The sequence below is a fragment of the Camelus ferus genome, chromosome 27 (assembly GCF_009834535.1).
Source record: "Camelus ferus isolate YT-003-E chromosome 27, BCGSAC_Cfer_1.0, whole genome shotgun sequence".
In the NCBI taxonomy this organism is placed as follows: domain Eukaryota; kingdom Metazoa; phylum Chordata; class Mammalia; order Artiodactyla; family Camelidae; genus Camelus; species Camelus ferus.
The window spans coordinates 23,345,720-23,365,951 of NC_045722.1; the positions used below are offsets into that span (position 1 = coordinate 23,345,720).

The 20,232-nt window shown below is 46.8% G+C and overlaps 1 protein-coding gene across 2 annotated transcripts in view; it reads right to left on the reverse strand.

Annotated features, from left to right (window-relative positions):
* Positions 1-1,290: 1,290 nt before the first annotated feature.
* Positions 1,291-20,232, reverse strand: part of MTMR10 (myotubularin related protein 10) — a 44,904-nt gene continuing 25,962 nt past the window's right edge. Inside the window, exons 1-11 of one of the 2 annotated variants that reach the window (XM_032469095.1) lie at positions 19,672-20,062; positions 19,237-19,420; positions 17,239-17,326; positions 17,068-17,156; positions 14,674-14,804; positions 13,443-13,512; positions 12,746-12,816; positions 8,900-9,069; positions 7,688-7,858; positions 5,193-5,375; positions 1,291-4,133 (exon numbers count right to left, since the gene is read on the reverse strand). In XM_032469095.1, coding sequence (XP_032324986.1) covers positions 3,528-4,133; positions 5,193-5,375; positions 7,688-7,858; positions 8,900-9,069; positions 12,746-12,816; positions 13,443-13,512; positions 14,674-14,804; positions 17,068-17,156; positions 17,239-17,326; positions 19,237-19,420; positions 19,672-19,741 — 1,833 coding nt within the window. In that variant the 5' untranslated portion in view covers positions 19,742-20,062 and the 3' untranslated portion in view covers positions 1,291-3,527. Of the gene's footprint in view, positions 4,134-5,192; positions 5,376-7,687; positions 7,859-8,899; positions 9,070-12,745; positions 12,817-13,442; positions 13,513-14,673; positions 14,805-17,067; positions 17,157-17,238; positions 17,327-19,236; positions 19,421-19,671; positions 20,063-20,232 lie in introns of those variants that run through there. The other variant, XM_032469094.1, reaches the window with a different exon arrangement.

A 20,232-nucleotide genomic window follows, 5' to 3' on the forward strand; every position in this document is an offset into this window, starting at 1 on the left:
CTGTGATGCTCTTACCCATCTAAATGGCTGTTGAAATTCTTGGTTTTTATGATTATAGAAGGGCATAAACAGTTGAAATTCTGATTTCTTTAGGGATTAAGAAACAGATTCTCATTAAGTTCCTCATTATTTCTGTCAGGACGTGCTCTTAGTAACCAGGCCCACGTCACCACAGCAAGGCGCCATCTTCATCACAGGCCATTATCCCTTTCCGTCCTTCTCCCCGGGAACATCCCCAGTGACTAGAGGCAGTTTCCTGGACAGAGTTTACGGTGCTTTGCTTCGCTGTGCTTTGCAGAGACTGCATTTTTCAGTCGAGGCTCATGGCGCCCAGGGTGGAGCCTGTCTGCGGGCACCACTCCTCCACTGCCTGCTCGCTTCATGTCCCGGTGTCACAGTCCGGTAATTCTCACAATGTTTCAAACTTCTAAATTATTATTATATTGTTATGGTGATCTGTGACTGATCTTGGATGTTACAACCACCACTTGCTGAAGGCTCAGATGACAGTATATTTTAGCGAGAAAGTGTTTTTAAATTAAGGTAGGTAGACTTCTTTTGGACATAAAGCTCCTGCACACTAACAGACGGCTGTCTGTCGGAAGTTGGGCTTTTAGATGCACTGGGGAAAGAAAAGCTGCGTGTGGCTTGTTCTGCTGTGATACTTGCCTCACCCTGGGGGCCTGGAACAGGGCTGCTGGTTGCTGCAGGTGGAGCCGTGGGCCGGGGAGGGACGAGGAGGGAAGGCGAGTCACCAGGATGGCAGGCCCAGGAGCCCTCTCCAGAGACTGGCTCTGAGGCCTTAAGGACATGAGGAGCCCCAGCTGTGGAACTTACTGAGTGTGGGGACGCCTTAGGGGCTGGTCCACTGACCCACGTGGTTGGGAACTGATGTTAACGTGTTACCGATCACGCCCTCCTCGTAGGGCGGGCGCACCGTGGGGCGGCTGACAAACGAGTGCAGCTGGAAGGACACGCCTTGGCTTCTGGAATCGCTGTGTTCTCGCAGGTGCTGTCATATTCGCATTGAGAACTGAGGTGGGCAGCTTCTGGGGACGCTTTATTAGCAGTCATCCTCCACACTCATCACTGCTGAACAGGGTCACTCATCTTCCTGCTCATGCTGCTTTCACGCAAGTCATCATCCATTTTAGGCACAAAGGTTTTAGTTTTCTCTCAAAATCAGGTTTGATCTACTCGCGGTTACTGCTACAGCCAAGCAGACTTTGTGGAAGGACGTGATGCATAGTGCTCCCCCTCTGTTAGCACAAATTAATACACGTTCTTAGATAAAGTTAGACAGTTTTGGTTTTTAAGATTGGTTTTCATCAAAAAACAACAGTAAGACACTACATCTTTAAGTTTGACCCTAGAAAGTCCAAGCTGTCTGACACGGCGTGGCCCTCCGTCAGCACAGGCTGCCAGCTCTGTGGTCCAGCGTCCATCACCACGCTTGGACTTCTGTCTCCACACGTCCTCTGTGCCAGCAGAGGTGCCAAGCAGCTTCGCAGCGGCCAGGACTCGAGGCTGTTAAGAGTTGTTTTTCATATTATGCATGAGAAACTGGCACAATAATCATGATACAACTGTTCAGCAAAAGTGAAACAAAAAAACCGTAGTTTACTACATTTGATTATCATACAAAAATATGCACATTTTCTATTTTAAAACAGTATTAACAGTACCTAATCATTTTTAAACTTGTAAATTAACAAAAAGAATTACTAATGGGGTTGAAATGAATGTGTGAGGGAAGAAAGCTACAGAGAAATCAATGCTCAACCCCCAAAACAGTAACAAATTTAGAACAACTTGTAATAATAAAAAAGCAGCCAAGTGGAAAAGGGCAAAGTTATTAGACTTTCAGCAGCAGATGTGTGGTGGTGTCTGAAGGAGACTGGAGCTGGTTTCCAATCAAGGACTGTAAAATGTTTAATGACAACGGTGCTGTTTATATAAACTGAAAAAAGCCCTTATTTTCTAAGCAAGTTGGCAAAAACACTGGGTTTATCCACAAGATGAATTTCCTAAGTCACTGTACAGGAACTTCCATCCCTTTAAATTCAGAGAAGTTATCAATTTTTAAAAAGCAAATAATTCAAAAAGAAACAGCTATCTGCTACATATAAAGGTAAAACACGGCTTTGAAAAAACTTGTTTTAGAAAAGGATATTAGCTAACCAGACACTTTACCATAAAAGTTTTTTAAAAAGCTTAAGTTGACAGTTTAAGAAACTAAGTAACAGCCGCACAGTTTTAAACAGGACATGAGGGGGCGGGGGGGATGTCGCGGACGTCACGGCCTTAAGAGGCTCAGCGCTGGCCCCACAGCTCTGGCTCGGCTCCCGTCACACGATTTCAAGACCAGGGACTTTCAGACCAAGACTACACCGTGTGTGCTTCTGTCCCCTGCCCCGTAACACTGCTGTCAGAGGCTGGGGCGGGGTGCTCTCGCTGTGTGCTGAGACGGCAGGACTGACAAGGACACTGATTCTGTTCTCCAGCCTAAGCATGAAGCACTCTGTCTGAGGGAGGAGGGACTTCTGTGCAGGTGACCTGACCCTTGACCTCATGAGTATCGCCAAGGGAAATGAGCACACCGGGCTACTGACAGAGGCCCATTTTGGGGGGGGGGTGTCAGTGATGCTGTCACACCAATGCCAACACCCCTCCCCCCGCCCCAACAGGCCCGCCAGGTCCCCGGAGACCTGCAGAGGGAAGTGTGGCTTTATCAGTAAGAATGAAGTTTAGTGTGAACAGCCTCTCTCCAACATGCAGCGGGACTCTTTTTAACACCCAAATTAAAAAAAAAATTCTATTTAACTCTGTTATTCACATCTTAATGTCAAAGGCACATCTAAGTTTCATTATACTAGCTACAACAAATGCTTTTAAAGTCACAGTGCATATTGTTTTAAAGTTAGTCCTATGAAGTTAAAAGCAAACTCATGATTTTAAAACACAGTGATCTACGGTCCCAAACAAAGTGATCTAAAATAAATTATGGTGTTGAAACATGTTACAACTCTCAGGTGAGTACGATTAGAGATACTAGAAAGTGACCAGAAAAATAAAATACCTACTAACACCCATTGGGGGTATACTGGATGCTTCTTGAAAATACTAATTTAACTTTCCTGATGTCTGCTTCTTTGAGTTACTAATCCGACGGGATCAGGGAACCTTTAGTCGGTGGTTGGAAAAATGGATGGAGACAAAATAAATGCCGCAGACAAAACCTGATTAGTTTGATCACAGTAATGAGGTCGTGGGGATGTCTGCCTGCAAATCACCTAAAGCAAGCCAGACCTAGAATGATGGCAAGAGAATGTAAATATCAAAATCTATGCCTATCTTTTCAAAATATTGTGAAGGAAGCATAATTCAACATGTTTTTAAGTATTAGTGCAAATTTCAACTGTTATTCTTACATATAAAATTACTAGAGCTCCAGATGCCTGGGTTAGCTAAAAACCATGGAGGAAAATGCTTACAGCTCCCCAGAATGCTCAGAGAAACCCTGCAGCTTAGTCTTCATTTGCTAGTGTCTCAGTAGATAACCATATCTTGGCCCCACTTAAAAATTTGCTTAACGGCGTTCCTAAAATGCTGCGTCTGCACAGATTGCCCACGGGGGAAAAGGGAAACGAGGAGGAGAGGAAGTCCGGCGGCGCCGAGGCGTCCCGGGGGCCGCGGGCGCGGAAGTACATCCTGCCCTGGTCCCGCTCGGCGTAGCGGGCCTCCAGCGGGCCGCCCCGGTGCTGCCGCAGCGTCCTGGTCAGCACGTCCACCTCGTCCACCAGCAGGGAGAGCCTGTGGAAGGCGGTGATGGCGCCCCCGCGGTGGATCTGGGCCTCGGGCACCCAGCGGAAGTAGCAGAGCTTCCACAGCTTGATGTGCGCCCCCGAGAGGCGCGGCAGGATGACGCCGTGCAGGTCGGCCGGGCGGGAGAGCCACGCCCGCAAGTACTGGTCCAGGCCGCCGTCCTGGCCGTCGCCCGGGTCGCCCGGCCCAGCGGGCTCCGACTTTGCCCTCAGGATGAAGGAGTTCCGCCGGGGCAGCGCTGCCTGGTCGCCGATGACGCCGTTCTTCAAGGCGGCGGGCAGCCCTCGCAGGGTGGAGCTGTAGCTCTTCTGCAGGAAGAGAGAGCTGGCGGTTACTTTCCCGGGGCCCCCCTTCCACAAAGACGGGGACAGTGTGCCGGTAAACGGAAGCCCGGTGTTGGGAAAACCCGGTAGAATTTCAACCTGCAGGATCATTTTGTTCCTCCCCTGGTGATACTTATTCCAAGCCCCCCAGTGGAGTGGAACACCCCTAGGCCTCGACTCTGCTGGCGCGACAGCCTGCGCTTGGGGAGGGGTCAGAGCCTATTCATCACTGGCGGGCCTCGGGGATCTTTGGGGTCAGTTCCAGAACACTGCAGTAAAGCGGATACTGCAATGAAGCGAGTCACGTCAATTTTTTGGTTTCCCAGTGTATATATAAATTACATTTCCAATATAGTGCAGTCTATTAAGTGTCTAAAAAACAATGTACAGACCTTAAGCACACTTTATTGCTAAAAATGCTAACCGTCATCTGAGCCCTCAGCGAGTTAGTTTTCTGTTATAGTAACATCAAAGATCACTGATCACAGATCACCAGAATATAATAATCGTGAAAAATTGGAAATATTGTGAGAATTACCAAAATGTGACACAGAGACATTGAAGTGAGCAAATACTGCAGGAAAAATGGCGCCAACAGACTAACTTGACACAGTTGCCACAAATCTTCAATTTGTAAAAAAAAAAAAAAAAAAGCAGTTATCTACAAAGTGCAATAAGCAAGGGCAGTAAAGCAGGGTCCGCGTACAATTCGCTGACGTGTCAACTGCTAGGATTTCTGGGTGAGGAAAAAGCTAGGCCCGGCTGGCTGCAGGAGGGATGGGCAGAGTGGACGGCTCGGGAGTGCGCCCTGGGCTGCGGTCTGCAGACTCCGGATGATGACCAGGGCTTCGTGGGCCTCACACACCAGCAAGGAGATCAGGGCACAGGCATCCGCGTCACAGCGTGAACGACCCATCAGAGCTCCAGGGGCAGCGCTGTCACGGGAGATAACTACATTTCTACTGCTCTATTCTGAGAAGGATGTTTTTGGTTATGTGGGAGCAGACACTGGGTTTTTACTGTTGGTGCATTTTTGTAACTTACCTTTGTCTGTTTAAAAGACTTGGCAGAACCGTTCTGGACACAAGGTGGGCTCTTTCCAATGTATAAGGGGTTGTGGAAAAGGGTGCGATCCTTTGCTGTAAACTGAAGAGACCAGTCCCAAACTGAGGGAAATTTTAAACCCTTTTCATCACCCAACTGGATATTTTTGCTTATAGCAAATTCCTGCAAAATAAAATATTTGAACATCTGTGAAAAGATGCCAAAGATTTCCTCCTAATAAATTCTTTTTGATCAGTCATTTATTATGAATTAAATTTTCTGAACTAGAGCAACTGCAATCCCACTAGAGCAGCACACTCTGCTCCCAGAGAAGAGACATCTTGGCGCTCATGGGGGGCAAACTGGGTCCCCCACATGACGAGGGGAGTGCGTTTTACCTCCCCAGACACCAAGGAAGCTGGGCCCCCTGGGCGATGAGCAGTTATTGTGAGAAGTGAAATTTCCCTAATGGGATACCACAAACGTGTCCAAGGGTGTGTGTGTGTGTGTGTGCGCGCGTGTGCGTGTGTGTCTGTCTGTGTGTGTGTGTCTGTCTGTGTGTGTGTGTTTAAATGGAAGTACTGGGGATTGAACCCAAGACCTCACGCATGCTAAGCACACACTCTACCACTGAGCTATACCCTCCCCTCATCAAAGTTATTTTTATGATTGCAGCATTTTACTTTCTAAGCACATGATCACACATTCACGCAGTTACCTGTTGGACAGGAAACATGCTAAGTAGATTAGCAGAACGATCCTTGAATGGAAATCACTGCCATCTGTTTCACACCCTTCTCTAACTGGGCAGCCATACTTATCAGTGACCTCCACTAACTGGACCACAGCCCAGAAGCAGGGAGGTAGGAATCAACTCCCCTGTGGCCCGCGCACTGGGCCCAGACCGGCACTCTCGGGAGGGCCCTCTGGCCCCCTGGTGACCTGGTTTTCTCAGCACAACAAACCCAGGCAGCACAGTGCTATGGGGTGACAGTGACCACCTCACCGTGGAGGAGGAAAGGAGCGGCCCACTCAGTGACGTGGAGAGGGGACCCTGATCCCGGCCAACTGACAAAGCAGGCTAGCGTGCCAGTGCCCACAGATGAGCTCTCTGGAGGAAATATCCCGACACCGAGGCTCCGCGTGATGGGAAGTCACTGACTCACTTTCTGCTCTGTCCCATTCAGTATGCTCCAAAATTTCCACAAAGAACAAGAATTTCTTTGGAAATGAGGAAAAAGGCAAGGACGAAACGTTACTAGGAAACACAGTGCTGCAGGCCACACGTCCACTGCTCCCCGGACCTGGTGAACGAGGAATGGAAAGGAGCCACCGGACCCGCTACTTTAGGGACAGCTTCCCTGACCTGAGGCGCCGGAGCCCATCTCTGGTCTCAGCACAGAATATACTGCGACAGCTTCCTTTCCCAACTGTCCAATCTAGAGCACCCGACGACAGCACTATTTCTCTGTGCGCTGGGCTCCCCTGGGGTCAGAACTGCCCCACCTGCCTCGTGACCCCTGCCCCCTCCTTTTCTTGGATGTTCCTCATTCTGGAGTTCTCCCTGATGCAGGAGCCTGAATAAAATCATTGCCTGAAGCATCCAGAGCATCCTGCCTTTCACACCCAGGATCCTGGACCACTCCCCTCCAGGGTAATCTGCATGGGGAACGCTCTCCCTGCTGTGGCTGCAGGGCTGCTTTACAGATGAGGGAGGCAGGCTCTGCGCTTTCCCAGGCCAGGGTCCAAGGACCCTACGGCTCACCATGAAGGCCACCCCCTTCCTAGCAAGGCCTCCTTGGGGCCCACAGAGCTGTCTCTTCTGTCATTTCAGATGTAGGTGAGACAGAACTTGTGGTTCAGAAGGTTCCACTGGTGGCAACCAGAAGCTACATTCAAGTTTGGCTTGAGACCCTCCTTAATCATGATTCTTCCTCTGGGTCAACAAACTGTGACTAGAAACTGACGGTCCCACCATAAGTGACCGCCACGTGGCCTGAGGGCAGTGGTAAACAGCGCCCGTGGAGAATTTTGGTCTAGTATCAGGCCTACATTTGTTTTATCTCTGAAATTCCTTCTCCACAGAACCCTTGAGGAAAAATAATATGCTTTCTACAACTTCTATACTCTGACCCAGGAAACCAATGTCCTCAAACAGGATCCCACTGCTGGGCAGTCCAGGCAGCCCACACGCCAAAACATAAATATCACAGCACCACATTGAAGGTGGTTAAAACAATCTACATCTTTAAATTGGTTTATTATGAACAACAAACATCAGAGAAAAATACATGAAATGCTCACCCATAAAAATGAAACAAGTTCAAGTTGCTTGCTTTCGATCCATCTTTAAATGATCCCTTAGGAAATTACAGCTTAAAATGGTAGCTCAGACAGTTTCCAGGTGCACAGTTTAAACACAAGGCTAATCGTACCTCGGCTCTACTGCCGTAAAGCTGTAAAAGCCCGTGTGGCCGTGGCCGCACCGCACTTACCGTGCTCTGCTTCACCCGCTGGTGGGGACAGTTGAACAGGAAGGTGCCGAACAGGGGGACGCGGGTGCTGTCGTGCAGCACCGCTAAGTAGGCCTCGGAGAACTCGAAGGCCGCCGGGCACTGCTCCAACAGCTGCCACGTGGCGTCCAAGAACAGCAGGAACAGGGGCGACTGGCAAACACACAAGGAAACAGGATCACTTAATGTCGTCCACACTGATTTCCAAATTTCGCGCTGATGCTAAGGAAGAGATGACTAAGACAACGGCTCTGACTAGAGCCCCTGGCTCCTAAGCAGTGCTAAGGGAAGGCGAATGACGTAAACAGAGACAGGTGGGACCGAAGAGCTGTGCTCCGGGATGCACATCACAGCCTGCACTGCCTGACAGGGATGCCCAGCGGAAAGGGCAAGGGAAACAGGTGGGCCGGGTGCCACCGTATGAACTGGAACAGTAAACTACGTGTTTAAGCCTATCCTGGAAACAGTTCCTTAGACGTTTAAAGCAAAACAATCCTCACAGCAAAAAACAACTTCTGAAATCGCTTTCGGCTGACCGTGCAGGCTCAGCACCAGAAAACTTCACGGCGTTTCAGAAACCGCCAGCACCGGCCTCCAGGAGGCAGGCAGCGCCCCAGGACAGCGGCTCGGGACACTGCTGCATCTCGCCCAGCGCACCCCAAGGGTCCCCGCATTTAGGAGTGAAGTCTGTGCTGCCGAGGTTCCCTCAGTGACACAGCCTGTGGTAAATGCGAGATACCACTCGTCCAACCGTGCTCCCCGGGACCGCCCTGACAGGAGAGACCATCACCAGGCCCACAGCTGGTACACACATGTGCCCCCGCCACAAACTTTCCACTCCTATTTTAAGAAAAGATGATAAAATTCCAAAACTGATTTTTCACGATATTTAACATGCTCGTCGTCTGCTTTGCAGAAGAATTAAGGCAGCATTTCTTCAAGTGGTTTTCCAGTCAGAGGAGCTGAATAGGGAACACTTTAGAATCTGACCTACATAGTTATGATAATCTGCATAAGTACATCACCTGGGACTCTAATCCATCTGTCAGTCTTGGACTAAGGAAGCTACGATGTACTGAATGCAATATTTAAAAAGCCTCCTCATCTCTTTATGGACGGAACACCTCTTCACATGACAGGTTTTTTATCTTGTGCACATTTAAAGGCTGACACTATGCATTAAGGGTTTGTTACCTCTTTCTCTGATCTCTTTAAGTGGTTGCATCTGTCCAGAAACTGATATCCTGCCATGACCCACTCCTTCTGTATCAGACTCTGAAATCCAGTAATTGTCCTAAAATAGGGGTCCAGCATCACTTGAACGAGAGAAGCTACAATACAGCTCAAATCTCTTCCCTCCTCCTCTGTCAATAAAACAGAAAGAAAATGATCAGTACATAAAAAAGTGCTGAGAGAAAGGGCAGGAAAGGCAAAGGATGTGATTCAGTGTTTTGTTCTAGGCTGCCTTCAAAACCATTCATGTTAGGAAATTTCATTCAGGCCCAGCAACTCTAAAATACAGACTTTTAGATCAACTAAACTTATGTTTAATGGGGAGATGGCCGCTTTTTTTTTTTTTTTAATGGAGGTGCTGGGGATTGAACCCAAGACCTCTTGCATGTTAACCACGTGCTCTGCCACTGAGCTCTACCCTCCCCAACCTCCCACTGGGAGATGGCCTTTTATATATGAGTATTTTCCAGATAATTAGAAGTGTACCCCTCACACTTTTTACATTTCAATGATATGTGGTAGAAATCTTTCAAGAGTCCATTCTATTTCTGTTTTGTCAAGAATATTCGATATCATGCAATCTTTCTACTGACAACGCCCCATGATGACTCTGGTGGCTCCCGTCTTTTGTAGGTGGTGTCCTTTTTAATGAGGTCAGTAATACTCTGATATCAAAGTCAAGGAAATCAGAAGAAAGCTGTTAAATAATAAATATCCCTCCTTATGATTAGATGTAAACCTCATGAACAAAGTATGAGCAAACCAGATTATCTCAGGAGTGCAAGAATTCATCCTAGGACTGCAAGGTTGGTTTAACATCTACCAATCAATTAAAGTAAAACACCATAATAATAAAATAAAGGACAAAAATAACACTGTCATCTCATTAGATGCATAAAAAGCTTCTGTGTGGTGAAAATCCAACATTCATGCTGGATAAAAACTCTTAGCGAACTAGGAACAGAAGGGAATTCAACCTGGTAAGAGGAATCTACAAAAACTACAACTAGCATCATTTTTACTAGTGAAAGACTGGATGCTTTCCTCTCAAGACAGGCAACAAGACAAGGAGGTTTGCTCTGCTCACTACTATTGCACACTGAGCCGAGAGCTTTACACAGGGAAATCAGGCAAGAAAAGAAACCAAAGGCAGACTGGACAGGAAAATGCAGTAACATGTCTGCAGGGAAACTCTAAAATGACTACCAGGACTAAGGAGTGAGTTCAGGAAGGTGGCAGGAATTCTATACACAGTAACAATGAGTATACAGTAAACCTGAAAATGAAATTAAGAAAACAACTGTATTCACAAAAGCGTCAAAAATCAAATACTTACGGAGAGCTTTAGCACAGTAAGGACAAGAGTTGTACACTAAACACTATAAAACACTGATGACATGACACGGAAGAAAAACCAAATGGTGGAGAGGCGTTCATTTCGTGGACTGGCAGATTCAAGATCTGTTAAGGTGGCATTCTCCTCAATCTATGGGTTCAACATATTCCTATCAAAATCCCTGCAGGTCCTTTTTTGCTGATCCTAAAAAAGTTATACCGAAATGCAAAGGACCTAGAATAACCAAAACAATTCTGAAAACAAAGCTGGAGTGCTTACATGTCTTAATTTCAAGGCGTACTCTAAAGCTACAGCACTCAAGATACCATGGTGCCGGCACAGGGACAGACAAAAAGATCAGTGGCATACAACTGAGACTCCAGAAGTGAAGGGCCTGCCGCAGAGCTTTGCCAAAGCATCTCAGCAGGGAAAGGACAGTCTTTTCAACTAACGGTGCTGGGACAATTCACATACACATGCATGCAGAAAAGATAAACACAGACCTTTACCTCACATCATACATAAACGTTCCTTCAAAATGACTCACAGACCTAAGTGTAAGAGCTAAAACTATAAAATGTTTACAGAATAAAACACAGGAGAGTCTTCATAACCTTGAATCAGGCAAGCAGTTCTTAGATATAACACCAAAAACATGATTTATAAAAGAAAAAAATGGATTTCCTCAGAATTTAAAAATTTGTGCTTCAAAAGTCACCAAGGAAGTGAAAAGACACGCTATAGACTAGGAAAAAATACTTGCAAATTATATAAAGAAATAAACAAACTGCATCTCGAATTGTAAAGACTTCACAGAACCCAGTGACAAAACAGCCTAACTGAAGAACAGGCAAAGATCTGGTATTTCAGCCCAGACAATTCATCAGCAGCCACTAAGTGCATGGAGTGCATTAGGGAAATGCAAATAAAGACTGTGATGAACTCCCACTTCACACTTCCTAGATGACTATGATCCTGAAGGCAGACAGTGAGGGTGCTGGCCAGGATGTGGAGAAACAAACCTGACACACTGCTGAAGGGAAGGGAAATGTGGACATAAATTTACCATATAACAACCCCACTTCTAGGTATCTGCCCAGAATAAATAAAAACATATGTCCCCATGAAGACTTTTACAGGAATGTTAAAAGCAGCATGCTCATAACAGCCAGAAAGTGGAAGCCATCCAATCTCCCATCAACAAAGAAATGGACAAATAAAATGTGGTACCTACAAACACTGGTCTTCTACTCAGAAATGAAAAAGCACAAACTGCAGATAAATGTATCTGAATGAACTGTAAAAACATGTAAAATGAAAGAAGCCAGAGTCGAAAGACCACATACTACATGATTCCATTTATATGAAACAGCCAGAAAAAGCAAATCTAGAGACAACGCAGATTAGTGGGTGTCAGGGGTCGGGACACAGGGAATCTTTGTGGGGTGATGGAAGATTTCTAAAACGGGACTCCACTTTCTAAATGTTATTGAACTGCACATTCAGAACAGGTGAAGTTTATAATATGTAAACTATACCTCAATGAACTGTTCAAAAAACACTTTCTTAAAAAAAGTGTTAGTAAAATGCAGGCTCGGTATCTCTTCTGAGGCATTTTATATTACAACAAGTGCATGAAATGTGCTAAGTAGCGTTTTGCAACAGGATGGGAACACCCAGGGGCTGGGAGAGGAGAGACTGATGGATTGCTGGGCCTGGCCTGCCTCTGTGCGTTAAGTACACGCTGACAGCATCAGTTAAGGATGACTGGAAATGGTGCCTTACTCGTCTTTCTTTTCCCCAAGGTTTATCTTTGCATTCTCCTTTGTTAAAGTCAGTTACATTTGACAGTTGGTAAAAATACTTCAATACGCTTAGCGCATTCATAAACTATGTAAGGTGAATATATTATAAAACCAGGTAGCTCGTGGTTTATTACATCTTGCCTGTAAGCTTAAAAATTCTATTAGATGTAAAGTTATTTAATACACAGTATTCTTTGCTTAACTGAAAGATTTTTATATTGCCATTTATTCCCGCCAAACACTAGACAAAACTCACATTACTGGTGACTCAGTTCAATTTCCTGATACTAACTGTGTCTTTAGAGTCACAATCCAGCATGAGTCAGAGGCATTTAAACTAAAATTCGTATGAATTAGAAAGACAGCAAGATCTGAGAGGAGGCTCTGCCAAGATGAATACTTTGTATGAATCCAGTAAGGGCTGTGACCCACCCTTCCCATAATACAGGAAGGAAGACTTAATACAGGACAGAAAATCTGACTCCTTTCTGTTCCTCTACCAGAGGTCTCTGAGCTACTGTTTTACTCTAATGACAGGTGGGATCTGGAGTGTACTTGGTGGCACTGGAGTAAATAAGAGGTGGCCCCGATGCATGTAATCACTGGCATGTGGGCCACCAGTCAGGCTGGCTGGCACGGGGACCAGTGTTTTCAGTAATGAATTACCTTGCAGGACTACAGAGAGTCGTTTGCTTTCTAGGGTGTACACAAGTTCTGCTGAATGTTTAAGAAATGCCCTGGAAAGAGAAGGGAAAAATACTGTTAAAAAGCAAATTTCCACCACAAATAAATTTTTTGGAGTACTTGAAATCAAGCAAATCTAATCTTTCACTATGCACATTTGTATCCTCTGTAACCTTCTTGAACTTCTTCAGTATTTATACGATTCATCAACCGAGTACATTTTGATTTTTATATCAGGGAAATTCATTAACCTTTTATAAAAAGAAATGTGTTGATTTCCATGACATTCTTGAAATCACCAAACTATAGAGATGGAGAAGAGATGAGTGGTGTCCAGGGATGGGGACAGAGATGTCAGGTGCGGGTGAGAGGGGCCGCGGGAAGGAGCAGTGCTCCACCTCGCTGTGGTGGTGGGGACGTGAATCTGTACACGGGAGGAAACTGTACAGAAACACACACACGAGGGCCTGTGTAACCTGGGGACATCTGAATACGGCGTGGAGACTGGACTACTGTCCCCTTCCTGGGTTTGATGACTAGAGTCTAGCTATGTCAGATGTGACCCCTGGGGAAAGCTGGGTGAGGAGTACGTGGCTCTCTGTGATATTTTTGTACCTCCTGTGAATCTACCATTATTTCAAAGTAAAGTTTTTTAAAAAAGGAAAGCACTTGTACAAACCTTACATATTCTAACCACCGTGTATTTTCCAGTGAAGACAGCCATTTCTCCTCAGTTTCTTCAAATGGTTCTGTAATTAATACAATAACTATATATATAATTATATTCACACACACATATATATATACATACAACATTTTTAGGCTTCTTAAGCTTAATTTTCATGATCAAATTCAGACTTAGGTGATACATCACAGTTTTTAATATTTAAACGTTGGCTTTAAGAAAATGTTATGTATTTTCATTGAACAATATAAACATTTAAGAGGACACGTTACAATTCTACAAAAAACAAAACAAAGCATCTTCTAGGCCTCCATCCCATCTCTGGCTCTTTCGGGGAGATCTCGGAGAGTCCGACCACCTCTGCATCCTAAGAGCTACTGACCCAGCCTTCCCTGACTCTGGCCCTCCGGACTCAGCTTCCTCACCACCAGCCTTGCCCTCCCAGCCTCTCTCCCTTCCTGCTGCCGGCGCCGCCTCCCAGGGCCTGGTGCGCGTGGCCTCGGTGGCTGACCGCTCAGGAAAGGGCACCTTCCTGGCAGGGCTCACACGGCCCCGCCCAGCCATGTCCTGGCTTGTCTCAGGGTGCCTCTTGCCTCATGCTTCAGCCACACTCCACTTCCTGGGTGGCTGAAAATCATAGTCACTGTGTTTTCTATCAGCTCCTATCCCAGACCAGCACCTGTGGTTGCTCCAGTCCTGCCGCGGTGGCTGCCTCTCTGCCCCCCAGTGACGGCGGGTTCTCTCCTGAGCACCTCAGGGAGGGGCTGCTTCACACCAAGAGGCTTTCTTGTGAGGCACCCAACCCAACAGCCATGCTGGAGCTCGGAGGCTGCACAGATTATAACAAGGCTCTGTTTGAAGTTCATGTCATATGTGTCTCAAAATACAACCGAATATATTAAAATCTTAGCTTGTCTAGAAGGTAGCACGGTGTTCTACCTAGCAGACACTTTCATGCAAGTGTCCTACCATACCTTTCGTGATTTGAAAGTGATCTAACTGGTTCATCCTTTCCTCCCAAACTAAAAGCAGCCTAACCTACACTTTCTAAGAACTTCTGACATTCTCACACAATAATCTGTACAAATATTTCAATGAGCCTCTACTGAAGTACATCTATTTCTAAATTTCTAAGTAATATCGCCTTTCCTGACATGCCTCACACAATGCCTCACATAATCCCTCGTTCATTATTTACACACGTATAAAACAAAAAGGAGGTTACCGTTAACACACAGCTGCTTGAGTTTTACAAAAGCCGCCTGTATTTCTTGGATATTGGGCAGAGTCTTATCCAAATCTGATTTGTAAACATCACTTCTCTGTGGATGACTTTTAGTTATTGCATTACAAATCCTAATAAAGACAAAATCTTAGAGTCACTATTCACTCATTTATTCAACACAGTTTCTAAACACCTAGTATGAGCCAGGCACTACTCCAGGGGCTGGGGATGGAGAGAGGAACGAGACCGGCCAGGTCTCTGCCTCCACGGAGCTGGCATTCTTGGTGGTAGGGTAACGAGCAAACAGCAGGCTGTGGTGAACGCCAAGGGTGATATCATGGAGGGACGCCGGCTAGCTAGCTCAGGTCAAGGGCTCAGAAAAAGCTCCTCTGTGATGATGACACTGGAGCTGAAACCCAATGATCAGGAGCTGTGCAAAGATTTGGGGGAAGTGTTCTGGGCAGAGGGGCCACTAGTGCAAAGGTCCTGTGGTAGAACACAGCTTGGCTGCTGGACAAACCTAGGGAAGGCCAGTGGGGCTAAGAGATGTCTGAGGGAAAAAGGGTGGACACAAGGTTGGACGACAGAATCTGTCCTAATTATGAAGAGCAGACAGCTGAAAATACAAGTAATTCTTAGCTTAGTAAGTTAAATAATGAAAACTGCCTGCCACAGGCTGTTTAGTTTACAGTTACCAGGGCTGCCGCCTTCCCTTTAGCAGCCACACGCCTAACTGGGCACTTCATCGGCAGACATGTCAGTGAGAACAAGACAAGATAGGAAGTGGTTAAGGTAGACTCTCAGCCTGCGAGAATACGTGCCAACTGCGGGAAGCTGCGGGGTCACCTGGGGTCACTGGGCAGGCATTCACCTCGCCAGCGCGGCCGTCTCCGCTCCGGCACTGCGGGGGGACGGACGAGCCGGCCGTGCCAGTCACAGCCCGTGACACACGACTTCTCAGGCTCTCTGGGACTGTTTTCTAAGATCTTTTCCTTTGTTCCTCATCTACTGCACAAGTACTGAATAAATAACCAACACTCAGGTACTTCCTGGGCGCTGAATACAGCTGAACCACGGTGTGCAAGACAGACAGTCCCCTCTCCTCACAGACTTGTAAGAAAGACAGGCAGTACTCAAACTGTAACACACATCATCAACTAAAAACCGAAATAAGTGTAAAGAAGAAAAAACAGAGTGCTAGAGAATGCATAACTTGAGGCCTTATGTAATGTGGGACGTGAGGGAATGCTCATCCTAGGGAAGTGATGTCTGAATGGAGATGCAGAGAATGAGTACCAAGTGATGGGGGCAGGAGTGCTTGTGGACCAGTGAGAAGGCAGCCAGGAAAAGGGGCAACACAGCCAAAGGTCAGGAGATACTGAAGACCAGCAAAAGCCCAGGGCGGCTGTAGCCCGGAGGGACAGGGTGTGGTACTGGATGAGGAAGAAATGGGGGCCCCTATGACACACTGGTACAGGGGGTGCTGGGTGGGATGAGATGAGTCAGATTTCTGAAAAACGAAGGGACAGAATTTGATGATGGACTGGACACAGGGAGGAAAGCGAAGGAGAAGGCACCAAGGATGATTCCCAGGTTTCCGAGTGCAGGCTGGAAGGAGGTGTGGTACCCATGTACTTGAGTTTGGTTTTAAACATGAACTTAAGGGGCCTCTGAGACCTCCGTGTGGAAAATGTCAGATTGGAAATATAAATATGACAGCCACAAAAGCCACAGCTATTGGTGAACTCCTTTGGGAAGGGAACGTGGAATGGGAGGAGGAAGTGGCCTGAGACAGACACTAAGTCACACCTGGAGATAGAAGGGCAAGCTGGCGGGGTGCATGGAGCACGGTGAGGAAGAGGAGCTTCAGGAAAGCGGAGAGGAGCAGGGCCAGGGGCCCAGGGGCCTTTCAGGAGAGACTGACCAACAGTGGTGCCCACTAGTATGAGGAAGCCTGAGAGAGGCTAATGCTTCAATGTCACGGAGGTGACAGGTGACTTTGCAGATGATGCCAAACCTGTCTGTGAGAGCTAACTAAAACCACCATTCTAGTTCCTGTGACTCTGCAGACCACAGACACATTGAACCACAGGAAAAATCTGACTGATCCTCAAATGTCTCAACTGGAAATCACTGCACTTTGAAAGTTCAGTAGAAGCAACATTACAGCCCTGTGTCAGCAACGTTAAGATCCTCAAGTGCCTTACAAGCCAAAGCATTAGATTACATGTAGTGTAACTTAAATGTTAATCTGAATATATTCACGTTCTTTCCACAGTGGTAATTCTTGCTAGAATGTGTGGTGCTAATTAATAAAACAGCAGCACTCTCCAACTATTTTCAGTTGGCAGAGCTCACAGCACTGCGTTAGACAGCTGCAGGGGCCCCGGTTACCTCTGGTCGATCTTCCTCTGCTGCAGCACGTCTTTGATGAGGGCCATTCGCACAAGGGCACTGCCGTTAGCGTGGCTCCAGCACCAGAACTAGGAGAGAAGCGGGGTCTTTACTTAACCGGGGAGAAGCAGTGAACATCTGTATCCATGAAACCCAACAGACGTCACTTACTGGCATCCTTCTTCCAACAAAAGAATGGGAAAAGATCTTCAGGTCCTGGTCTGCTAAGGAACTTGGCACTACAAAGTATTCTGGAAGGCTGGAGAGGAGAAAACAAATCATAACATCAGAGCCCGAGCTTTGGGCAGGTAGAGTGTGCTCTGTAGACCTTGTATTTAATTAATGCGCACCCTACTCAGGAGCCATCCGGTGGGTGCTGTGGGTGACACTGATGACCCCAGACATCTCAGTCTAAAACACGTGTGATGTGGTCAATTACCACAAAAATTTTATTTATAGCAGGGGGAAAATCCAAAGGAAGCATTTGAAATATTTTCCAGAATGACTATTACTCAACCATGTATGTAATTTCTGAAAAACATACGCACCTTTGTTCTCTTGACAGGCTATGGGTGAGGGAGCACCAGGCACGCAAAACCAAACCTGGATCAAACTTGACATCTACCAAGAAGCTCAGCTCCCTTCTCAGCCACCTCATCTTCCGTTTCCCAGACCCCAAAGGCAGGCTGACTCTAGGACACTGACTAGATGCAGTTACTTCCAGGCAGGCTCACCCTTTTCTTTGCTCCCATGACCAGGCAGTTGGACAGAGGGAGGCCCAGGCAGGCCCTGTCACGTGCTTCTCAACACGTAACACACCAGCAGGCTGGCCACAAAGGTAAAGTTCAGGGGGAGGCAAAAGAAGACCCAAGCCGCAGGCTCCAAAGCCCCTTCCCCAGCACCGTGCAGTCCTCGTGCTTCCTTCCACACCGTCCACACCACTGCTTACCTCAAACACAGTGAGGACTTTAACGACAAAACATTCCCCCAAATCCGAGAGTCCTAAACAATACTATCAGGCAAAAATTTAAAAACCAATTTCCTGGGCACTCTCGGAGGATTCTAGGAAACCCATTCATTCTGAATACTGGTTAAATAAGTAAAGGGAAAAAATAAACACCTGGACCACCTTCCTTATACTAACTGCAGCTCAGGGTACTGAAGAGCTGATGAGAGGAAAGTCTGACGGAACTGGAATATGACCAACAGCAATCCTTAACAAAACAATGCACCCGCGCGATGATCCTCACTCCTGATGAAAACGCTTCTGGCAGCTGAACACACGACACACAAGGGGAGCTCTGCCCCGGAGGGGCCAGGCTGACTCTGCCGCGGGCCCACGGGTCAGTTGGCATCGCAGTGACCTCCAGACCCCGTGTGATGCAGCGGCAGGTGCACGACGCCACTCAGGGATCATTCCTGCCCCAACCTGGAACCTGAATCTAATTACAGCTGACCCTGCACAATGCCGGGGGTGAGGGGTGCAGACCCTCTGCACGGCTGAAAATCCACACACAACTTAGAGCTGGCCCTCCCTGTATGTGGTTCCTCCGGACCCACGGTTCCACACCTACAGATTCAACTTGTGGGGATGGAGCAATGCTGAAGTATTTACCACTAAGAAAAAACGTGTGTTCAAATCCATGTTGCTCAAGGGTCAGCTGTAATTATTTAAGCCTCTAGAGCTAACGTTTTAGATACAGTAGACAGAGGAACACATTAAAGGACACCACAGGGATAACCCCAGCAACATCTAGAAAGTGACAAAGTCCACAGAACAAATGACCTGGTTCTATCAACAAAAAATGTCAGGTAACAAAGGGATGGGGGAGACTGTCACAGACTAAAAACAGACAGATCAAGCGAATTCAGTGTGACCCTGATCTGAACAAACCAACTCTAAACGACATGTATACGAGATACAAATGCAAATAAACACAGACTAGATTACTGACAATACTACTGGAATTACCGTCAATTTCTTATAATAGATACTGTCATTGTTATTATGTTAAAAAAAAAGTCCCTATCTTTAAAATAAAATCTTCATTAAAGCGATATTAAAAATAAGTATGACACTAACCACAACCTGAAAGTTATTGAGAGCAGAGTTTGATTACTCTTCACAAGCAGTCACTCCCAGTAAGTAACAGTGAAAGTCGGGCTTACCAAGTGCATATCATATAACCCTCATTAATAGAACAAACTCTCCACCCGGAAGCACCCGTCCTCTTCACTTCTCTGTCCCAGTCTGAGTACGTTTCAAACAGTGGAGTTTTTAGGCTGCTGCCACCACCAGCTCCGAGGCCGCCGCCGCCGCCACCTCCTGAGGGTATTCCATTAACTTTGTTGGCTATAAGAAAAAGCAATATTATTCATTTTGTTTCAACAGTCACCGTTCGTCCACCATTCCCTCTCCTCTCTCCATGCCTCCCGTCACAGACATACTCTGATGCGGCACCTTGTCTGTGCCTGTCTCTCATGTCTCTCCGAGACCATCCCACCCTTTCCAGCAGTCCTGAGACCCTGCCGCTCTCAGAACAGCTCATCGTGTCTGGTCCTCGCCCAGCTCCCTCCCAGCTCCTCTGATATTCTGTCCTTTACCAGCTCTGTCTCCAATGCCTTCAATCACCAACAGGCAAACACGGCAATGAAAAGACTTGCATGTGATCATACTGGACCATTCCAGCCACTACAGGATGCATTTCCCTCCTTCCTTTGACCACCTCCTGAAATGATGGACAATGCCTGCCACCAGTATTTCCATTTATTGTCTCCTTAACTCTCCACTGTCTGCTGTCCCCACCATTCTACGGAAACCACGCACAAGCCTCTCTCATCCCCCTGCCCCAAACTATGGGTCAATCCAAGTCACTGCTAATTTTCTCCACACACTTCGGTTGGAAAGATGAATGCAGTCAATAATCACCTCTGTTCTCAAGCCGTGCAAACCTTTCATCTTTCTAATACTGACTTCTCAACCCTTTTCTGTCTGACTCACTGTAAAATTCTTGGTCTCCTATCTCTACTCGATCTGTCTTTGATGAATTCACACGGACTCCTTACACTCCACCAGAGTGCCAGTCCCACCGGAGATTTCGGCCGAGGGCCCAGGCCCGAATTTCCTTAGCGAGGAGCCTTCTCTACTTGAGAAGCACTTCGATC